Source organism: Panicum hallii, chromosome 1, assembly GCF_002211085.1.
Source record: "Panicum hallii strain FIL2 chromosome 1, PHallii_v3.1, whole genome shotgun sequence".
Classification (NCBI taxonomy): Eukaryota; Viridiplantae; Streptophyta; class Magnoliopsida; order Poales; family Poaceae; genus Panicum; species Panicum hallii.
In genome coordinates, this window is record NC_038042.1 from 5,116,292 (window position 1) to 5,134,669 (window position 18,378).

Consider the following 18,378-nt stretch of genomic DNA (forward strand, 5'->3'; position numbering starts at 1 on the left):
CCGCTTCCGCTGCCTCTGGCGCCGGTAGGGTGATCCCGCGCGCTCGTCGGACGAGGGGTCTGCTGTTGAGCTCCGCTTTCCATCTTGTGGCTTTGTTGTGGACTGGTGGATGGTTACTGTTCAGTTCAGTGGTGCTGTCCTGTCTATGAATAAAGATAGAGGATTTCCTGTTCTTCTCGTCGCGTTTCTTTAATTCTTCGAGTTGTTTTTGTGGCTGATGCGTCGCTCATTGCGCTTCCTGGCCGGCGGAGGTTTCGGCGCCGGATTGGGGCCTCGCCGCCGGGAACCGATCGGCGGCCGGCCACCGAGGGGAGGTGGAGAATTAATCGCGAGCTGAGGGGAGGGGAACGTGGTTAGCATAGTAGCATAGGCGAGTGCTAGTTCGTTGTCTTCCTCCTCGCTCCAGGCCTTCAGGCGTGGCCTTGATTTCTGCCAAATTCTTGCCACGGCTGCACACGGCCGGCTGCTGGCCTCGCCGCCGGCCGAGCACGAGCAGCATCAGGGCGGGGTGGCTGCTCTGCTCCTCTAGATCGTCGTGCTGGAGCGGGTGATTCCTGCGTTTCCCGAGCGGTTTCCCCGGTGACATGACAGATTGGGGGTGGAATTCGTGATGGTTTCTTCTTCAGGTGGCCATGTTTGTGCTGTGCAGCTGAACATGAACTGATCAGCGCCTGTCATTATCAGGCTCAAAAATTTAATCATTCTCAAACTTTTGTTGCTATTTCTCACGGCGATCAAAGCATGCGTGCTTTTTTAGATGAAAATCAAGCACGTTCCTTTTCAGCCAATTCTTTTCTATTGGGCCCAGCTTAACTCGCTTGGACCCGACCCAATCCACACCACCCGGCGGCCCGATCTCTCACGGACTTTCTCCCTTCCAAGTCCGGGGGCCTTTCTCCCGTTTCTTCCTTTCCTTTTGGAGCGCGCACGGCCCACAGATCGGAGCAGCCCAGTTTTCTACCAGCTGACGAGGAATTTTTATATTTTTTTCAAATAATAACTGGCCCAACAAAAAAGTTGCCTCCTGCCGCCAAGTGAAATGTTGTGATTCAAATTTCCCCAACTCAGTGACCGTTGACCGTGTTATCATGTACATAGACCTAGTTCAACTAGATGGTAGGTCATGTGGATTAAGGGCCTATTTCGAAGAGCTAAATTTGAATGTTAAACTTTAGGATATATTAAGGATGTCTTTGGTTGAGCTGTGGATTCTTGGAAATCAGCTGTGGGGAAGCAGCTGTGGGAAATCAGCTGTGAGCTGCCAGCTATAGAAAAGCTGAAAGCTGTTTGGCTGAAATAGCTGCCAACTGTGAATTCCTGATACAATTATCTCTCGTATCCCTGAAGTCTTGAACTAGTGTTTATATACGTGTTGATCAAATTTTGACATGTAAAAAATTAATTTCAAAGAAGTTTTGCATTTCTTTGATCATTGTACATAAGATAACCTAATATTTATGTAGTTTATATGATAATTACAACATGCAACTAGCTAACCAAAGCATTTGCTATGTTATCACGAATGGTATTCATAGAAATCTCATTCTCCTCCTCAGTAACAACGTCTTCATCACCTTGTACTTGAACTGCTGGTTGGTCATCATTGTCATCCTCGTCTACAGGCATGTAGTCCTCATTTTCATCACATCTCTCGAAGGCAATATCTCTTAGCGCACTATCACGAATGAAATTGTGCAATGCCATGCAAGAGATAATGATTTCCGCTTGTCTTTTAGTTGAGAAACTTGTCAGACCCGGGGCCACCGGGCTGGGTACGTAACGTAGTTTAAGAAGGTCTAAGAGATTAAGTCCGCTTTATCTCTTATTCATCTTGTTTATCTCTTATTTATTCCGTTTAAATAAGAGATAGGGCTAACCCGATACAGGGGGAATCTACTCGAGATATGTTCTGGTACGATTCCTTAGCCGGTATTGGTTAGTATCTTTGTAACTCTGGCCTCTCGGGTATATAAGGGAGGTCAGGGACCCCTCTCAAAACAAAAGATCATTAGGTCATCCTACATCAAAGGGAATACAAACCACCATACAGGACGTAGGGTGTTACGCTCCGTGCGGCCCGAACCTGTCTAAGTCTTATGTTCCTTGCATCTTCGAGTTCCTGATCTCGGCGCCTCCTCACCCAAAACTTACCACTTTGGGTATATCCCTCGGTGGGCAGCTGGTTAAACACCGACAGCTGGCGCGCCAGGTAGGGGTGCACGTCGAAGATCCACCGGCGAGCTCGATGGCGTCTTTCAATTTCATCAAGTCAGTTCCCTCACAGGGTACGACGTTTGTTTTTGGCTCGTGGGTCTGCATCGCAGATGGTGCGGATAATTTTCGGCGATTCCTCATCGACATGAAGCCAAAGACCCTCGTTGCGGATCCTCGCAGCGGCCTCGACAAGTTCCTCGACGAGCTCGACAACTTGATGCTCCATACTTCCGCAGTACAGGTCGAGATGGAGTCTGCTCCAGGCTCGACTTCTTCTGATGTTGCGACAACTTTCCCTGGTTTGGACTTGTTCCAATCTAGGGATTCGCATGGTCGGACTCAACTCGGCTCATGCAAACCGGTCACTGATCTTCAGGAGGCCAACGCATCTGGGTCCCTCTCCATGTTAGAGAAGGATCTGGACTTGCTGCTCCAAGACGGAAAGCCTGCAGCCACCGCGTGTCGGGGGGCTTCGGGTTGTTCTGGTCCCGGTGATTTGGTGATTACCTCTTTGCCGAGAGGGCGCATTGTGCATTGGAGGGGCATGATGCTCTCCGATCTACCCGAGGCAGAGGGCCGGCTTGTGGCTCACCTCGAGCCATTGCCCTTCCAAGAAGGCAGGCCATTGGCTGCGGTGGCGGAGGGGTCGACGGAACTAGTCGACGAAATCTCTCATGACCTTTCCGCCCGCTAGGTGTTGATGGCCGAAGAAGGCGAGGACGGTGGGGATTTTCCCATCGACAACTTTGAAGCGATCTCCGAAGATGAGATCACGGCCAACGCCGGTCACGAGAACGACGCCGATCGCGAGGCGTGGAGGGCCAGGAACAGGGCCCGCACAATCCGGCGGAGGAGGGCTAACGAGCGAAGGCGATCTATGCACCGCGAGCTCGATCCTGAGTTTGCTGCCGTAAGCGAGCGGGGTTTCAGGACTCCGGTGGCCAACATTGCCAGGGTAACGGCCATCCTCGAGCGCAGCCACGATCCGGAGGTACGTCAAGCACTCCTCTACGCGCAGAGGGCTTGGATCCAGCTGGATCAACACAATCCGGCGTCCATCATCCGGCATTTTTTTAATATGCGCCACTTTTGTTTGGGGACCCCAAACGCACGTTCAATGACATTGTGAAGTGATGAATGTAAATAGTTGAACACCTCGTACTTCCCTTGTGGTGCACGATGTCTACGAAGATGAAACTCGGGAAGATGATATGTGCTACCTTTGTAAGGAGCTAGGTAACCAGCGCGGTTAGGATAACCGGAGTCCACTAGATAGTAATTTTCTGAAAATTTATTAAAATTACAAATTACTACATATTGAAATTTGTTAAAATACAGACAAAGTTAACTGAAATACCTGCAGGTGGTTTTAAAAATCTATCACCAAAGTTTGTTAATGCATGATTGAGGATCCTAGTATCATGAGCGGAGCCTGGCCAACCAGCAACCACAAAGGTAAACCTCATATCGAAGTCACATATTGCCATTACATTTTGAGATGTGCACCAATGTCGGCATGTATGATTAACAACTTCATCATTGGGCACGATAACTTCAATGTGCGATCCATCTATAGCACGAACAGCTCCTTTGAAGTGAGGCCAGAACCGATCTTCTCTCACTTTTGGATGCTCGCTACTGAAAGTAGGATCCCTTGGTTTGATATTATCTTTGGATAATTTTCCTAAACATGACAATACTTCTTTGAATTTCATATGAACTATCCATAAAAACCTCACAAACTGATTTTCAGCTTGGGAGAATGAATTAGGACCTCCAACAATCCAAAAAACATGGCTAGTGATTCGATAGATGAAACATTGCTTGTCGACTTCAATCCATATGTAGAAACAAGCAAATCATGAAGTGATAAAAAATCTCAGAAGTCATTCTGAACTGCTTGTAAAATTGATTGGGACAAGCTAAACATTCTTGAAACCATTCCATTCCAGTTTGTTGGGAATCTCTGTACTCACTTTTGTTTAAGTACCTTGTAGAATATTGATCAGCTAGATAACCAAGGGTGGCAGCTTGTTTTAATAATTCAGCTAGAAGTTGCAGTCCCTTGTACCCCTTCTTTATCAACTCTTTTAAGTTCGGGATCCATCTACATAAAAAGTTAAAAACAATTCACTTACATTTAACAATCGAAAACGATATGCATACAAAGATAATAGATGATAGACATACAAAGATAATAGATGACAGACATACAAAGATAATGATGACATTCATATCCTTGTTTATTACAACAACATTGTTACAAACACACATGACTCATAGTTCAAAAATAAGCAAATAGTGGGCCAAATATACATGAATAATGGTTCACAAACAAGCAAATATTGTCTCAAGCGACAATTATTAAACAAAAAATCATGGCTTCTGCTTCATGTCATGTTCCATTTTCAACCAATCCAATCTCCCTTCAAGTGTTTCAAATGATGCGAGAAGCTCTCTAAATTCTGATTTTATTATAAGCAAACTAGATATATGCATAAGAGCAGTTCCCTCTTGCACCCCACATTCTTTCAGCATCTTCATTGCTTCTGCAATGGTAGGAACATGGCTAGTCATAGGTTTCGATGAAGCTTCAATACTTGTGCTTATTTTGTCCACTCCTTCTATCTTGCTGCAAGTTTGCTTGAACATCCATTGGAATGGGCTGCTCTTGTCTTCCTTGTCTTCAACATTAGCTAAGGAAGATGCCTTGTGCTTCTTATCATTTTGGTTTCGCATGTTCAGATTTGCATGCACTAGACTTTTCTCTATCTCTTGTACATCATCATCAGTTGAATTACCACAAAAGTCTCCAAGTATAGCGGTCGATGCTCTGGTAACATGGGCACTCCCAAACATGATGTGCGGTGACTCCAAATTAGCCGGGTCACATTTCCTAAACTGCACATGCTTGCATTTCTTTCCGTTAGTTGGATCATGACATTTCTACAGTCAAATACAAAAGAAGTTAGCTGCTGTCCAAGAATCATAGATACTAATACAAAATAGTCAATTATTGTGACGCTTACCACAAGATGTTCTTCCCACCATTTATCATCACAATCCACTGTTTGTCTTATCACATTCCATCCAAGTCTAGTAGCAGCATTTTTTAACTCCATAAAAATGGTGTAACTTCTTTTTAGATTGTCCCATTTATTCTTCAATTGCAAATGTTCAAGTTTCTGACCCAATTTTTCAAAGAACTTAGCTTCAACATTCTTCCAACTAACCTTATTAAGATGACCTAATGGCCTATTTCCAGCAAAAACTTCCGCTGCGCATAGTTCACAAAAAAGCCTCACATGTGCTGCATTCCATTCTGTCTTTTCACCCATTCTAGAGTCAAAAAAGTACATGTTATTTACTACTATGTACACACAAAGAACAAGCACACGATGGCAACGTAGGAGGAAGAATGTTACCTTCACAGAGGGTCGGCGTGCGCTCGGAGCAAAAGGCCGCTTGGAGCAGAGGGCCGGTGGCGTGGGCTCGGAGCAGAAGGACATCGGCATCGGCTCCTTCACAGGGTCGGCGTGCGCTGGCAGAAGAGATCCGGCGGGCGCTCCTTCACAGAGAGCCGGCGGGCGCTCGGACAGATGGGGGCCGACGGCTCCTCCCAAGGGCTGGCAGGAGTTGGGAGCAGAGGGCCGGCAGCATCCCCTCAGCGCAGATGGGGGGCAGCAGCTCGGCGTAGATGGGGGGCGGTGCCTCCTCCCAGAGGGCCGGAGGAAGCTCGAAGCAGATTGCCGACGGGAGGAGCAGGGCGTCTACAACGAGGAATACACCACCAATAGAGCTTCAGCAGACACCAAAGTGAAGCTCCGGTCGCCGGGAATCCGTTTGGGCCAGCACTGGCGGTGGATCTGGCCGCCGGAACGGTGGTCTGCAAGGGGCGGCGGGTGGTGCTCCCAAACCCTAGGTGGCCATGTCTGTTTTTCGTGGATAGGAGAGAAGGGGTGAGGGAGGAAAGGAGCGAACCGGTACGCACTTTGACGGTGGCATAGTGGGTAATTTCGACGGGAACGCAGTGAAATCTAGGGTCCAAAGTGATTCTCCAAATGAATTGGCCAAAACTGGTGCGTTACGAAAATCGATTCCATGGTTTGAGCCCTTTGGTTGGGATTCCTGATTTTTGGTAGCGAATTTGTTGGGAGAAGCTGAACCAAAGACACCCTAGTACCTGTGCAAAAATTTAGTCTTGGGTAAAGTTTAGCCCATCCCCTTGGTACTTCCGTTTGAATGAGCTAGTGCAAAAGTTTAGCACTTTCATCCATTAGTATTTGATCCAAACATAACCTAAGTTATACTGCTTTGGGTTGAGGTTTGTTTCGATTTTCTCTGATTAACCAAGAGTTACGGTTTGGCCTTATATTTTGCCAAAATAGATTCTAAAATCGATTTGCGAGATTCACTGGCAGGTTGTCAACCTATGTCCTTTTTACAGTGTAGTACCATGCATCACACATGGAGGGGGAGTACCTTGATCAATTCCAGCGGTATTTTTCCAATCGGATGGCTGATAAAAGGGGCGCAAAACTCACCGTACCGTTACCAGGAAAGCAAGAACGGCGAGTTGACCAGAGGACGCGAAATTGCCGACCGAACTACCTGTTCTTGCGATAGGAGCAGGGAGATCTCCCTATGCAGTCCGAACCCCTCGAGGCCAGGAGGCGGAAGGAATCAGAGGTGATCTTTCCTCTCTCTCGCGGTAAGCAATCCTGCAGTTTTGTTCTTAGATTCTTGATCTCTAGTCCATCCGGCGCCAAGAAACGCAGGGAGTAGTAGGTAGGATGCTGTGTCGGATTGCGATTCTTCTCCGAGAGATTCGGTCGGCACCTGCGTTTCATTCCAATGCCTAGGAAAATTTATGCATTTTGAGGAATTAGGGAAATTTATGCATGGGGAAGAGCATTCGAGTTGAGATGAGGATCTCTCGAAGTGAGTACTGGATAGGATTAGGGAATAAGGATCCCAGTCTACGCTCAACGGTGTTCTTGAAAGTTCAGATGATTCTTTCCTCTGAATTTTGTTATTCATATGAATGCTTGAACAGATGACATTTGTGTTACTGTGTTAGCGATCATTGATAATGCACAATTTCCAGCCAAAAACATAAACATAATTTTTCCGAGAGTTTCTGACTTTGGTCATTCTACATCTATGTATAGTACACATGCTGGAGTGCTCTCTGAAGTATTATTGTCAGTTAAGATCGCAGCATCTACTGTTATTGCACTTATGATGGCAAAGCTGAAGGAGTTATTGCACAGAAGTGAAAATCGCATTTGTGCTGACTGCAGTGCACCTGATCCCAGATGGGCGTAAGTACTTGTGTGACCTTGAATTACCCACAGTGTTGTTCAGTTCAGTTTGAATATCCCCTTCTTTGGCTCACAATGCTTGTTTAGTAAGACTTATTATTAGTAGAACATATGTAGAAATAACAAGTTATTCATAGCCTTGCAATATTTTTGAGGAATATAAATTTCATTATAAATCTGGAGTATCATTTATCTGTTTCCCACCCTTTCCATTTTCAACATAGAGGTTTCTATGCAGTACGCAGAATTCTTCGCTTCTACACAACCCTCACAAAATAAATGGGTTTTCTCCTTGCAGACTGGCTAATGTTGGGGTATTCATTTGTGTAAAATGTTCTGATGTTCACATAGGTCTTGGTACACATGTTTCAAAGGTTCCCCTAGTTGCAACCAGAGATAATCTTACATGCTTCTTTTTTTTTTCTATTTTTAGGAATTACAATCCTACCAGAAAATTTTTGTGTTTTTATAGCTTACCAGCCTTCTAATAGCAATTTCAGTATTTGCAGGTTGTACTATAGGATAATCTACAGTATTGGCCATAGCTTAAGAATGTTAAAAGAAAAGTAAGGTAGCAAAATTTTCAATCTCAGAGCCATACCAAGAACCTAAAACAAAGGACATCATAGAATTTAAATTGAAAAGGCTGAGTCCCATTGCTCATTATTGGCCTGCTTGCTTAAGGATGGTAAATAAATTAACAGTGAACTGGTATCTTCTTTAACTGTTGTCAAAGATATAGCCAGGAGGTCAGATGTGTGTCTCGTGTAAATTTCTCTCTACGGAAACAATTGACCAAAAGTATTATCACAAAATGCATGGTAAGGCGCAGGAAATGACAATAGGTTCGAATGTGTTAAATTTGCAACACACTCAAAACTGAGTACTGAGGAACGCATCTCTGATATTGTGCATCTCTGCAGCGGCATTACTCATTGACAGCCGCTCTCTGGGTGATTGCTTTGAGCACAGCACACCTAGCTGGATGATGGCAGCCAATAATTCTTTGGCTTCTGTTATATTTTTTGTAGCATTCTCAGAGTTTGTTTCATAATGCAGCCAGATTCTGGAATCTGCTATTTCCATGACCTTCTCAGGAAGAGCTGCCACGGCAAAGTCATGCAGGCTTAACCCATCTCTGAACATATCGTCTGTTGGACTCTTTCCTGTGAACATCTCAATCAAGATGATGCCAAGACTGTACACATCACCATAGGTCGATACTCCAAGCCCTTCTCCGTATTCTTCAACAGATCAAAACAATTTGGTGGGAATGAGCACATATTTATGAAAGTTGTTTAACGAGCATATAGCTAATTGAATGTGATCAACAAAAGCATAAAGGAAGCACATTAAAGTTACCTGGAGCAATGTACCCGATAGATCCTCTTATTCCAATGGTGCTATTGGAATTCACAGAAATTCCACTTGCAGCTTCATTGAGAACCCTAGCAATGCCAAAATCTCCAACTCGAGCCCTCATATCTTGATTAAGAAGAATGTTACCTGGCTTGAGATCACAGTGGACAACCGATGGCTGGCAACCATTATGAAGATAATCTAAAGCATCCACGATGTCGGCAGCAATATCTAACCTCTGTGCTAAGGTGAGTGTTCTGTTTCCATTTTGGGTTTCAGTACTTGAGTGGATCCAGCTTTCTAAGCTGCCATTAGGCATGAACTCGAAAACTAGTGCTCTAAAATCTTGACCTTGGTGGTTGATGCTTGAACAGCATGTCATGATCTTTACGAGACATCGGTGCCTCACTCTTCGTAGCGCTTCGCACTCAGCCTGAAAACTTTTGTATGATCCTGATTGCTGGAGATTAAATACCTTGACAGCCACAGCAACGCCTTGATTTTCTATAGTGCCTTTGTATACCGTACCATATCTTCCCTTCCCAAGAAGATTGGCTTCCGAGAAACCATCTGTTCCCTTGAGTATTTCATTGTATGAAACCATTGGAAAATCTATCTCGGTGAAGTGAGATGGCAGCTGTTCTTTCGTCGTTCCTGCCTTGTACCTTCTATAAAGAAATACAGCTAAAGCAAGCCCTGAAATCAAGACCAGAATAGCTCCTATCGTGATCCCTGCTATTCTAAGAGGCACTGACATGGCTTTCTCATTCTTCCTTGCAGTCGGGTTCGGGCATTTTGGCAGATGAAGCTGTGGTATGCCACCGCATAACTCATTATTTCCAGTAATTGATAGTCCAGTTAGATTCTTGAATACCCCTTCAGTTGGCACTTCACCTTGTAAATTGTTGAAGGATAGATCAAGGAGGAGGAGCGATGTTGAGTTGCCTAGGAGCTTAGGTATTGGTCCTGACAGATTATTGTGGGCAAGGTACAGTCCCTGCAAGCTGCCAATACTGCCTAGGTCCCCGGGGATGCTACCGGTCAGTTTGTTGCTTGTCAAATTCAGTTGAGTGAGGCCTTGTATACGATTCAGTATCGGAGGGATGCTTCCTTGGAATGAGTTATCGTCCATTGCAACCAATTGTAGAACAATGCAGTTGCTAATCGCATCGGGAATCTCACCAGACAGTTGATTTCCTGACACAGCCAGATTTTCAAGATGTACCAGGGCACCGATCTCTGAAGGAAGAGGTCCCTCCAGCAAGTTGTAAGACAAATCCAGATATATGGAGAGTGATGATAGGTTCTTAATTTCTTTCGGAATCGCCCCAGTAAGTTTGTTATTTGCTAGAGCTAGGACTAACAGCTCCCCCAAATTCCCAATGCTTGATGGAATTGGTCCCTCTAGGCTGTTGATACTTGCATCAAGTTCTGTTAGGCTTGTGAGGTTCCCAATGGAGGATGGGAGAAGCCCTGACAAGTTGTTGGAGTCTAGGTATAACCGGTTCAATCTCGTAAGCGCCCCTATGCTTTCAGGAATGACCCCGGAGAGCAAGTTCTGACCAATATCAATCATCTCAAGGCTTATCAAATTACCCAGACCAGACGGTATAGCCCCGGACATACCATTTCCAAACATCCGAAGCTGTTGGAGGCTGGTGGACATATTGGCCAATGAACTTGGCAGCTTCCCCGTGAACCTGTTCCAGGCGATAGACAGAAGTTCCAATCTGCTGCAGTTTGTCAAGGAAGTTAGAAACTCCCACTCTTTCTCATCGTTTGCCACAAACTCATTCCCATCAATGTCGAACCATCGGAGATGCTGCAATCCTGCCAATACTGGTGGGACAACCCCATGGAACTTGTTCTTCGAGACTTCAAACACCTCGAGGCTGGAAAGATTGGCGATGGAAGGAGGAACCGCCCCGGTGAAGCGGTTAAACGCAATCTGTATCTGCTGGATGCTGGGAAGGCTTGTCCCCAGGTCGTCTGGGAGGCTGCCGTGCAGGCTGTTGTTAGCCACACTGAGGTAATTCAGAGAGGACATGTTGTACAGGGAAGCCGGAAGCAGACCTGAGAGGTTGTTGCTGAACAGATACAGGAGCCTGAGGTGCCCATTGTTGCCTATGCTGGCCGGGATGGTGCCCTGGAGGTAGTTGTTGGACAGGGCCAACCTGGTGAGCCGGGAGAGGTTCCCCAGCGACGGCGGGATGGGCCCGGTGATGCTGTTGTTGGCGATGTGCAGGACGCTCAGCAGCGGCATGCCGCCGATCGCCGCCGGTATGCTCCCCGTCAGGCCTTTGTTGTCGGCGAGCACGAGCTCCCTGAGGCTGGCGCAGCGGGTGATGTTGCCCGGGATGGCGCCGGCGAGCGCGTTGCCCCGGAGGTTGAGGTACCGGAGGCGGCGGAGGGACCCGACGCTCGGTGGGATCTGCCCGCGCAGGCCGTTGAAGCTGAGGTTGAGCGAGCGCAGGAAGGTGAGGTTGCCGATGGCCGGGGAGATGGTGCCGTCGAGCCCCCGGGAGTGGAGGTCCAGGGACACCACCCGCCACCGGTGGCCCCGGCCGCCGCAGGTGACGCCCACCCAGCCGCAGTAGCCGGTGCTGCTGTTCCACGAGGCCAGCGCGCCGCCGGCCGTCGCCGCCTCCTTGAAGGCCTCGAGGGCGGCTCGATCGCCGCCGTTCGGGGCGGGAACGGTACCCGCCGCGCCGGAGCGGAGCCAGAGCAGCAGGAGAACCGGCGCGAGGTGTCTGTAGCTACCGGCGAGGAGAGGCGGCGGCGGCGGCAGCATGTCGTCGCGTTGCCTGAGACCGACGAGACGATGCGTTGTGTGCAAAGCTAGTGTTGCATGCGGACATGCCTTTGTTTTCTTTGCCTTGCTCGTGGCGGGGTGGGGTAGCGATGAGCAAGTGCAATGCAATTATGCTGCGGCTGCTGCTAATGGTGTTGGACTAATATTCCTGGTGGACCTGCCTTCTTCGATCTTCTTCTTTTTTCTTGGGTGCCTTTTATATTATCAGACGCTTGCAAGTGGCATGGATCATCCGGTCGATCATTGCCTTGTGCTGCATGCATCCCTTGAATCGGGTCACGTTGGAGCCGGATCCCATTGACGCACGAGCACGATCGAGCCGCCGCCTTTGACGGGAGCCATCCCATTGGCAGTCTGCCAAACCACCGTTGACGTTCAGACCATCGTAGGGACATGTAGGACAACAGTTCCGAGCGAAGGTGAGGTACAGTGAAAAGATTTCATTCTGGCACAGTGCATGGGTCCAGGAAGGCGACCTTGCTCCAAATCTCTTCACTGTTTGGAGGAAAAGGAATAGATCGCTGCAACACGCCTTACTCGGAAACAAGTGGATCAGTGACCTCAACCTCCAGCACCCGGGTTTCTCCGCTCAATACTTAATTAAGTTCATCCATCTTTGGAGAGCAACCAGAGAGACCCACTTACTTCCAGATATTCCAGATAGCATCACTTGGAAGTTCACTGGAATTGGAGAATACACTACAGGATCAGCTTACCAAGCATAATTTTTGGGGTCCGTACAAACTACCTTGCACACTCTAGTTTGGAAAGTATGGGCACCGTCCAAGTGCAAGTTTTTTAGCTAGCTCGCGCTCCAGAACAGAATTTGGACCAGGGACGAACTTGAGGCTTGGGGATAGCAAAACAATGGGGTTTGTCCATTATGCCGTAGGGTGCAGGAAACAGGTGTCCACCTTTTCAAAGATTGCAGATTCACAGCGTATCTGGGAAGGCCTGGCCGAATGGCTCGGCAAAAGCTCCCTTCGCCCGAAAATTGGGATTTAAGCGATTCGGTGATACACCGGTGGACTATACTCGGTGCTGCCCCAAGCGCCTCGAGAAAAGGCCTGCGCACCCTCATTATTTTAGTTTGCTGGGAGATTTGGAAAGAGACAAATGCGAGAACTTTTTAGCATAAAAAAATCATCTAACCCAATGATCTTACAGAAAATCAAGGATGAGGCATCTCTTTGAGCCGTAGCGGGAGCCAAGCACCTATCATCTCTTATTTCTCCTTCCTAGACTCTTTTTATATGTATGAGGCATGTAAATAACTTTGTTCGCTCATGCGAGCTCTCTTTCTTTTTAATATAACAGACTGCTCTCCTACGGATTTGTTTTTAAGAAAAAACAGTTCAGGTAACTACCGTCATCAGACGACGCGAACAACATGATGGTGCAGTGAAGAAAGCACTAGAGTGAATGAACCACGGATGCCGTCCAAAGCAAGGTACCCACTTTCCATCACAACAGGAGAAACCATGGTTAAATTTGCAGTTTCTGGAGAACCTTGGCAGCACAAGGGCACGATAATCGTGCATGAAGGGTGTAGAGAGATTGTTTTCGTGATTTCATCTAGGCATAGCCCTGCAGAGTCCAAGCATGTATACAGCACACTGAGCTAATGGTTCCACGAGATGTTTGGTAACTACTGGCATAGGTTTATTGGCATGTATATCAGTAGGAGCACGATGAAGATATTATCCGGCATCGAGAACTAATAAAAGAATGTCTAGTTTACTGCTCTCACCTATCTACTTTGTCTGCTTAATCCTCTCAATAAATTTTAATATAAAATATTATTATATTATATCTTCCATTTCTGCACCTCGCAATTCAGTAGTGCCATCGATCGCACACGTTGACTCGGAGAGGAAGCACATTGATCAATCCCAACGTCATTTCCCAATCGGACGGCTGAAAAAAAAATCACCGTACCGTTACCAGGAAAGCAAGAACAGCAAGTTGTCCAGAAAACGCGAAAAGCCTGCCACTGGGGCCTGCCTACCAGCCTCTCAAAAACCCGGGATCTGGCTCCGATCCCCAGTGGCGCACGTGTGAACTGCCGACCAAGCCACGTGGACCACCTGTTCCAGCGACAGGAGGAGGGAGATCTCAGCTCTGCCGCCCGAACCCCGCGCGCGCGGCCACCGGGAGGCGGAAGGAATCGGAGGTGATCCAGCGGCCTCTTTCTCGGTAAGCAATCCTGCAGGTCCGTCTTGGATTCTCGATCTCTGCTCTCTCGTTCATTCGGCCCCATGAATCGCATGGGGTAGTAGGTGGGAATTGGGATGTCCGCGTCGGATTGCGATTCTTCTCCGATTGATCCGGTTGGCACTTGGCACCCGCGCTCCATTCCAGTTTCTAGGAGAATTTATGCGTTGAGCAGCGCATTCGAGTTGAGATGAGGATCTCAAGTCTGAATTCTGGAAAGGAAATAAGAAATAAGGTCCTACGCTATCAGTAATTCCGCTCAGCGGCGTTCTTGAAAGTTCAGATGATTACTTCCTTTGCATTTTCTGCATTCGTATGACTTTCTCAGGGCCAATTCGAGCTATTTTTGCCTTACCTTTGCAGGATTGGGTACAGTTTGACGCATTTGGAGCTGACCTTTCTGACAGCTAAAGATGAGTGCAGGACACGGCGACACTGGGGCCTCAGGTATACTGCAAGGGCCTTCTCAATGCCACATCGTAGATTGGTTGTAATTCTTCTTGCTACTGCTTTAAAGGAACACACTGGAAATTCCGGTGTCACTAGGAGATGATTGAGCACATAACATGTCTGTTAATGACAACGCAAGCATGTCCAACCAAAAACATAAACACACAACTTTTCTGAAGCCTTTCTGACCTTTGTCATTCTTCATGCATATGTGTAGTGCTCTCTGAAGTACTATTAACAATCAAGATCAAAGCAACCACGGGTATTGCACTATGGACTCAATTTCATCTTTGCCTTGCAGCAACGATGGCAAAGCTGAAGGAGTTGTTGCACAGAAGTGAAAATCACATTTGTGCTGACTGCAGCGCGCCTGATCCCAAATGGGCGTAAGTACTCGTGTGACCTTGAATCACCCACTGCGTAGTTCAGTTGAGTTTGAATGTCCCTTCTTTGGCTCTGGTAATGCTTGTGTAGAAGATATATTAGCGTAATATATAAAGAAATAACAAGTTATTTATAACCTTACAATATCCTTTCTGTTTCCTACCCTTTTCGTTTTCAACATAATCAGGTCTGTATGCAGTATGCAGAATTATTTGCTTCCAGCTTTTGTGGAACACAGCCCTCACAAAAGTAAATGGGTTTTCTCCTTGCAGGTCAGCTAACATTGGGGTATTCATTTGTGTAAAATGTTCTGGCGTCCACAGAAGTCTTGGTACACATATTTCAAAGGTTTCCTTAGTTGCAACCAGAGATAAACCTTACATGCTTCCTTTTTCTATTTTTAGAAATTACAATTACCAGAAGGTTTCTATGCTTTTATATCTTACCAGCCTTCTATAGCGATTCCAATATTTTGCAGGTTGTAATGGAAATATCGTTATTAAGTCATAATATCACCATTAACCAATTATTTACCTGGCACAGGTTCTGTCAGCAACACTAGATAAGTGGACTGAAAATGAAGTTGAATCAATGATAGAAGTTGGTGGGAATTCTAATGCCAATTCAATATATGAGGCTTTTCTACCAGAGGGCTACCAGAAGCCACATCCAGATTCTAGCCCTGAAGAGCGAGAAAAATTCATCAGGTATGTCCTCTGGATGTGGCACAGTAAATTTCATCCGAGGTCTTTGAGGATTGCTGTCTACTTTACAAACTTGATCTGCAGAGGGCATTTCAATTCAAAAGTTTCGTGTACTAATCAGATCCATAGTCATTGTCATAGTTAGTCACTAGTGACTAGTCATGCATACATTCCCAATGTTTCAGGTCAAAATATGAGCTGCAGGAATTTCTGAAGCCAAGCCTGCGGATTGTCTCTCATCAGACTAGTGACTCCGGAAAACATGCAGGCGGTGCTCCTCATTCTGATGGTTCCAAGAGTGAAGTAAGCTGTCTCATTACATGATGCTCGCTTTCTTATTCAGATTTCAGGATGTTCAGGAATTCTTTTTTTAATGCAGATAGGCATGATCGAATTCATCGGAATATTGAATGTCAAGGTGATAGGAGGCACCAACCTGGCCATCAGGGATATGTCAAGCAGTGACCCATATGTCGTCCTAACCCTTGGGCACCAGGTAATTTCGGTCAGTTTGCCATATTTCCAACAGAATAAACACGTGTTCTTTGTTGTCAAATTTCACCATGCCCTTGTTGAGTGCAGAAAGCCCAAACTTCAGTAATCAAAGGCAACCTAAATCCTGTCTGGAATGAAGAACTGAAGCTCTCTGTTCCACGGCAATATGGACCTCTGAAGCTGGTACTCCATTAACTCCACATGAATCACACAGTACTAGTACGCAGCACTAATTTTGAGGCTTTGATCCTGAATCTGATGATGTCTAGATTTTAGGTTTTTGATGCACCTGAATCTGAGAATGCAACATTAAATAAACTATTTGATTCTTTCTTTCACACTCACACAACAACAATGCGAACAGCAAGTGTTCGATCATGACATGGTGTCCAAGGACGACCTCATGGGGGAGGCCGAGATCGACCTGCAGACGATGATCAACGCCGCTGCCGCGTTCGGTGATCCAGAGCTGCTGGGCGACATACAGATCGGCCGGTGGCTCAAGTCCGACGACAATGCGCTCGTCAGGGACAGTGCCGTGGTGGTTGCCGGCGGCAAGGTGAAGCAAGGGGTGGCGCTGAAGCTGCAGCACACCGAGTCCGGGGAGCTGGAGCTGGAAATGGAGTGGATGCCGCTCAACATGTAGAGCTGCCAAATTGCACATTTTATTTTCTGAAATCAAATTATCTGGCATATTGTCAGATGATAAATGTTGTTGTACTCAAGAAAAAAGATAAAACGTTGTTGTAGTAAGGTTCGTTTTGCTTGTTGCCATCAGAAAATGCAGTGTTTGATCAGTCACATAAATGTTGTACTTGGGAGGATTCGACATGCGGATACTGCTGTGTTTGATCCGTCACAGGGGTTCCTCAAAGTTCTTGGAAAACAAAGCTGCTCTTTTCTTCGCATTATAAGCCTTTGCATCTGATTGCTTAGAAAAAGAGCTCTCATAGGCCATCCTGTAGAGATTATGCCATGCCGATAATCCATCCATGAGTTTTACAAAGGCTTCGACGCCTGTTCCAAAAGACAATCTACAGGGATTCAGATCCATTCTGAAACCAAATGATATTTGAATGCTACGGGGATTCAAAATATTATTTTGATTTTGTTGGCTTCCTACAAACAGTTTCATGCAAATTTCACTTTGAAACTGGTGTGGGGTGTAGGATTCTCATTAAAATTTCAAGTCGCATTCTCATCAAAATTCCAGGTTCATCAGAACAGGGACAAAGAATCTTCGCCATAAACATTACAAATAACTCGAAGGCTAGACTGAGAAAAACAAAGGGATATTCTGAAGAAAACAATGCTCAGTGGAAAGAGAAGTCGTTTTGGGTTTGACGGCTCACGGTGACCAAAGAGGCCACCACTGCCTCAACCTTTTATGAACTCATCATCGCATTGATAAGCTGAATTTGTTGCCCAGAAAGCAATAAATCAGATATCTTTTGCCTACCATCAAACCAAAAAAAACAGAACAATCAGATATAAAGAAGAGGAGCGAATGGATCTGCGCGACGTAACAATGGGGCTTCAGTGTGTGTAACAACATGAAAGCGATCAACGACGGACGAATCCGCCTCACCGAAATCCGCTAAGATCCTTTCGGATCCAAATCATCATCAGCCCACGCTACGAATCCATCGCAGCACGAAAGAAAAATCTCGGAAGCAAACAACGAGCGAACAGAGAGAAGAGAACAGTGCGCCGAACAGAAAATCAAATCGAACCTGCGAAAAAACAAAAGCGAGCTCCGTGCGATCGGCGGCGGCTACCGGCTAGGGTGTAGGGCTGCGGGTGCCTGGTGCTCCACCGGGGGGTCGGCTTATATAGAAGAGATATGGAGGCGGCGGGCGTTAGGGTTTCTTCGACGTAGCCGGAGCCCGGAGCGGCGGCATCGAAAAGGGAAGGAGAAGATGGGCCGAGGGAGCCCAACCCAGGACCGTCCCGTTTTATGGGTTGGGTGGGAGGAATCGTCTGTTGGCATGGGCCAAGGCAGCCCAAATGCCTATCTGTTCTTTCGATACACTTAAATAACGAGCAGCATTCCTTAAAAAAAATAACGAGCAGAAACTAGTATGTAGCAGGGTGAAAAAATTTCAATAAGCGAGGTAGCATGCAGGTGGTAATTTGGGTTGCTCGATGTTCTTTAAAATTGTTAATCGACTGAGAGAAGCAAGAAAATTAGAAGTAGGGAACACAGAGACAGTTTTTAGTACTCACTCTCCCGGGTGTCCGGTGGCAGAAGTGGGTGTCCTGCCTGTAGATGGATCCGTCGGCGTGCTCGCTGCCCTCGATCACGCACGCCTGCACGACCTCCTGCTCCTCTTCGTCCTCCTGACTCTACGCCTCCGTCGTCGCCTTCCTCTTGTGCACGGAACGTGGGACGAGGGCGGGCTGTATGATTTTAAGGGTTCTA

The 18,378-nt window shown here is 46.6% G+C and overlaps 2 protein-coding genes, 1 long non-coding RNA gene and 2 other non-coding genes across 7 annotated transcripts; 2 read left to right on the forward strand and 3 right to left on the reverse strand.

Moving 5' to 3' along the window:
• The first annotated feature begins 6,730 nt into the window (after positions 1-6,730).
• On the forward strand, positions 6,731-8,735 carry LOC112872343. The gene is made up of 3 exons (XR_003224660.1): positions 6,731-6,925; positions 7,386-7,538; positions 8,598-8,735. It is a non-coding gene; the product is annotated as an uncharacterized LOC112872343 (long non-coding RNA).
• Positions 8,170-11,823, reverse strand: LOC112872311 (putative receptor-like protein kinase At3g47110). Its single transcript, XM_025935419.1, has 2 exons — positions 8,901-11,823; positions 8,170-8,782 (listed from the first exon to the last, which is right to left on the reverse strand). The coding sequence occupies exons 1-2, from the start codon at positions 11,686-11,688 to the stop codon at positions 8,412-8,414; spliced, it is 3,159 nt and encodes a 1,052-aa protein (XP_025791204.1). The 5' UTR covers positions 11,689-11,823; the 3' UTR covers positions 8,170-8,411.
• A 1,921-nt stretch (positions 11,824-13,744) lies between these two features.
• Positions 13,745-16,759, forward strand: LOC112872322 (ADP-ribosylation factor GTPase-activating protein AGD12-like). 3 transcript variants are annotated; one of them, XM_025935428.1, is made up of 9 exons: positions 13,745-13,905; positions 14,287-14,370; positions 14,675-14,759; positions 15,030-15,105; positions 15,301-15,464; positions 15,647-15,764; positions 15,841-15,957; positions 16,044-16,139; positions 16,321-16,759. In XM_025935428.1, exons 2-9 carry the CDS (start codon positions 14,337-14,339, stop codon positions 16,600-16,602), a joined length of 972 nt encoding a protein of 323 aa, XP_025791213.1. In that variant the 5' UTR covers positions 13,745-13,905; positions 14,287-14,336; the 3' UTR covers positions 16,603-16,759. The 3 variants fall into 3 exon arrangements, with proteins under 3 accessions (XP_025791213.1, XP_025791217.1, XP_025791219.1); XM_025935432.1 differs by having other exon boundaries at positions 13,764-13,921; XM_025935434.1 differs by lacking the exon at positions 13,745-13,905 and adding an exon at positions 14,011-14,158.
• A 505-nt stretch (positions 16,760-17,264) lies between these two features.
• LOC112879145 lies at positions 17,265-17,362 on the reverse strand. Its single transcript, XR_003225970.1, has one exon. It is a non-coding gene; the product is annotated as a small nucleolar RNA Z152/R70/R12 (small nucleolar RNA).
• Positions 17,363-17,487: 125 nt separating this feature from the next.
• LOC112879143 lies at positions 17,488-17,588 on the reverse strand. The gene has a single exon (XR_003225969.1). It is a non-coding gene; the product is annotated as a small nucleolar RNA R11/Z151 (small nucleolar RNA).
• Positions 17,589-18,378: the final 790 nt, after the last annotated feature.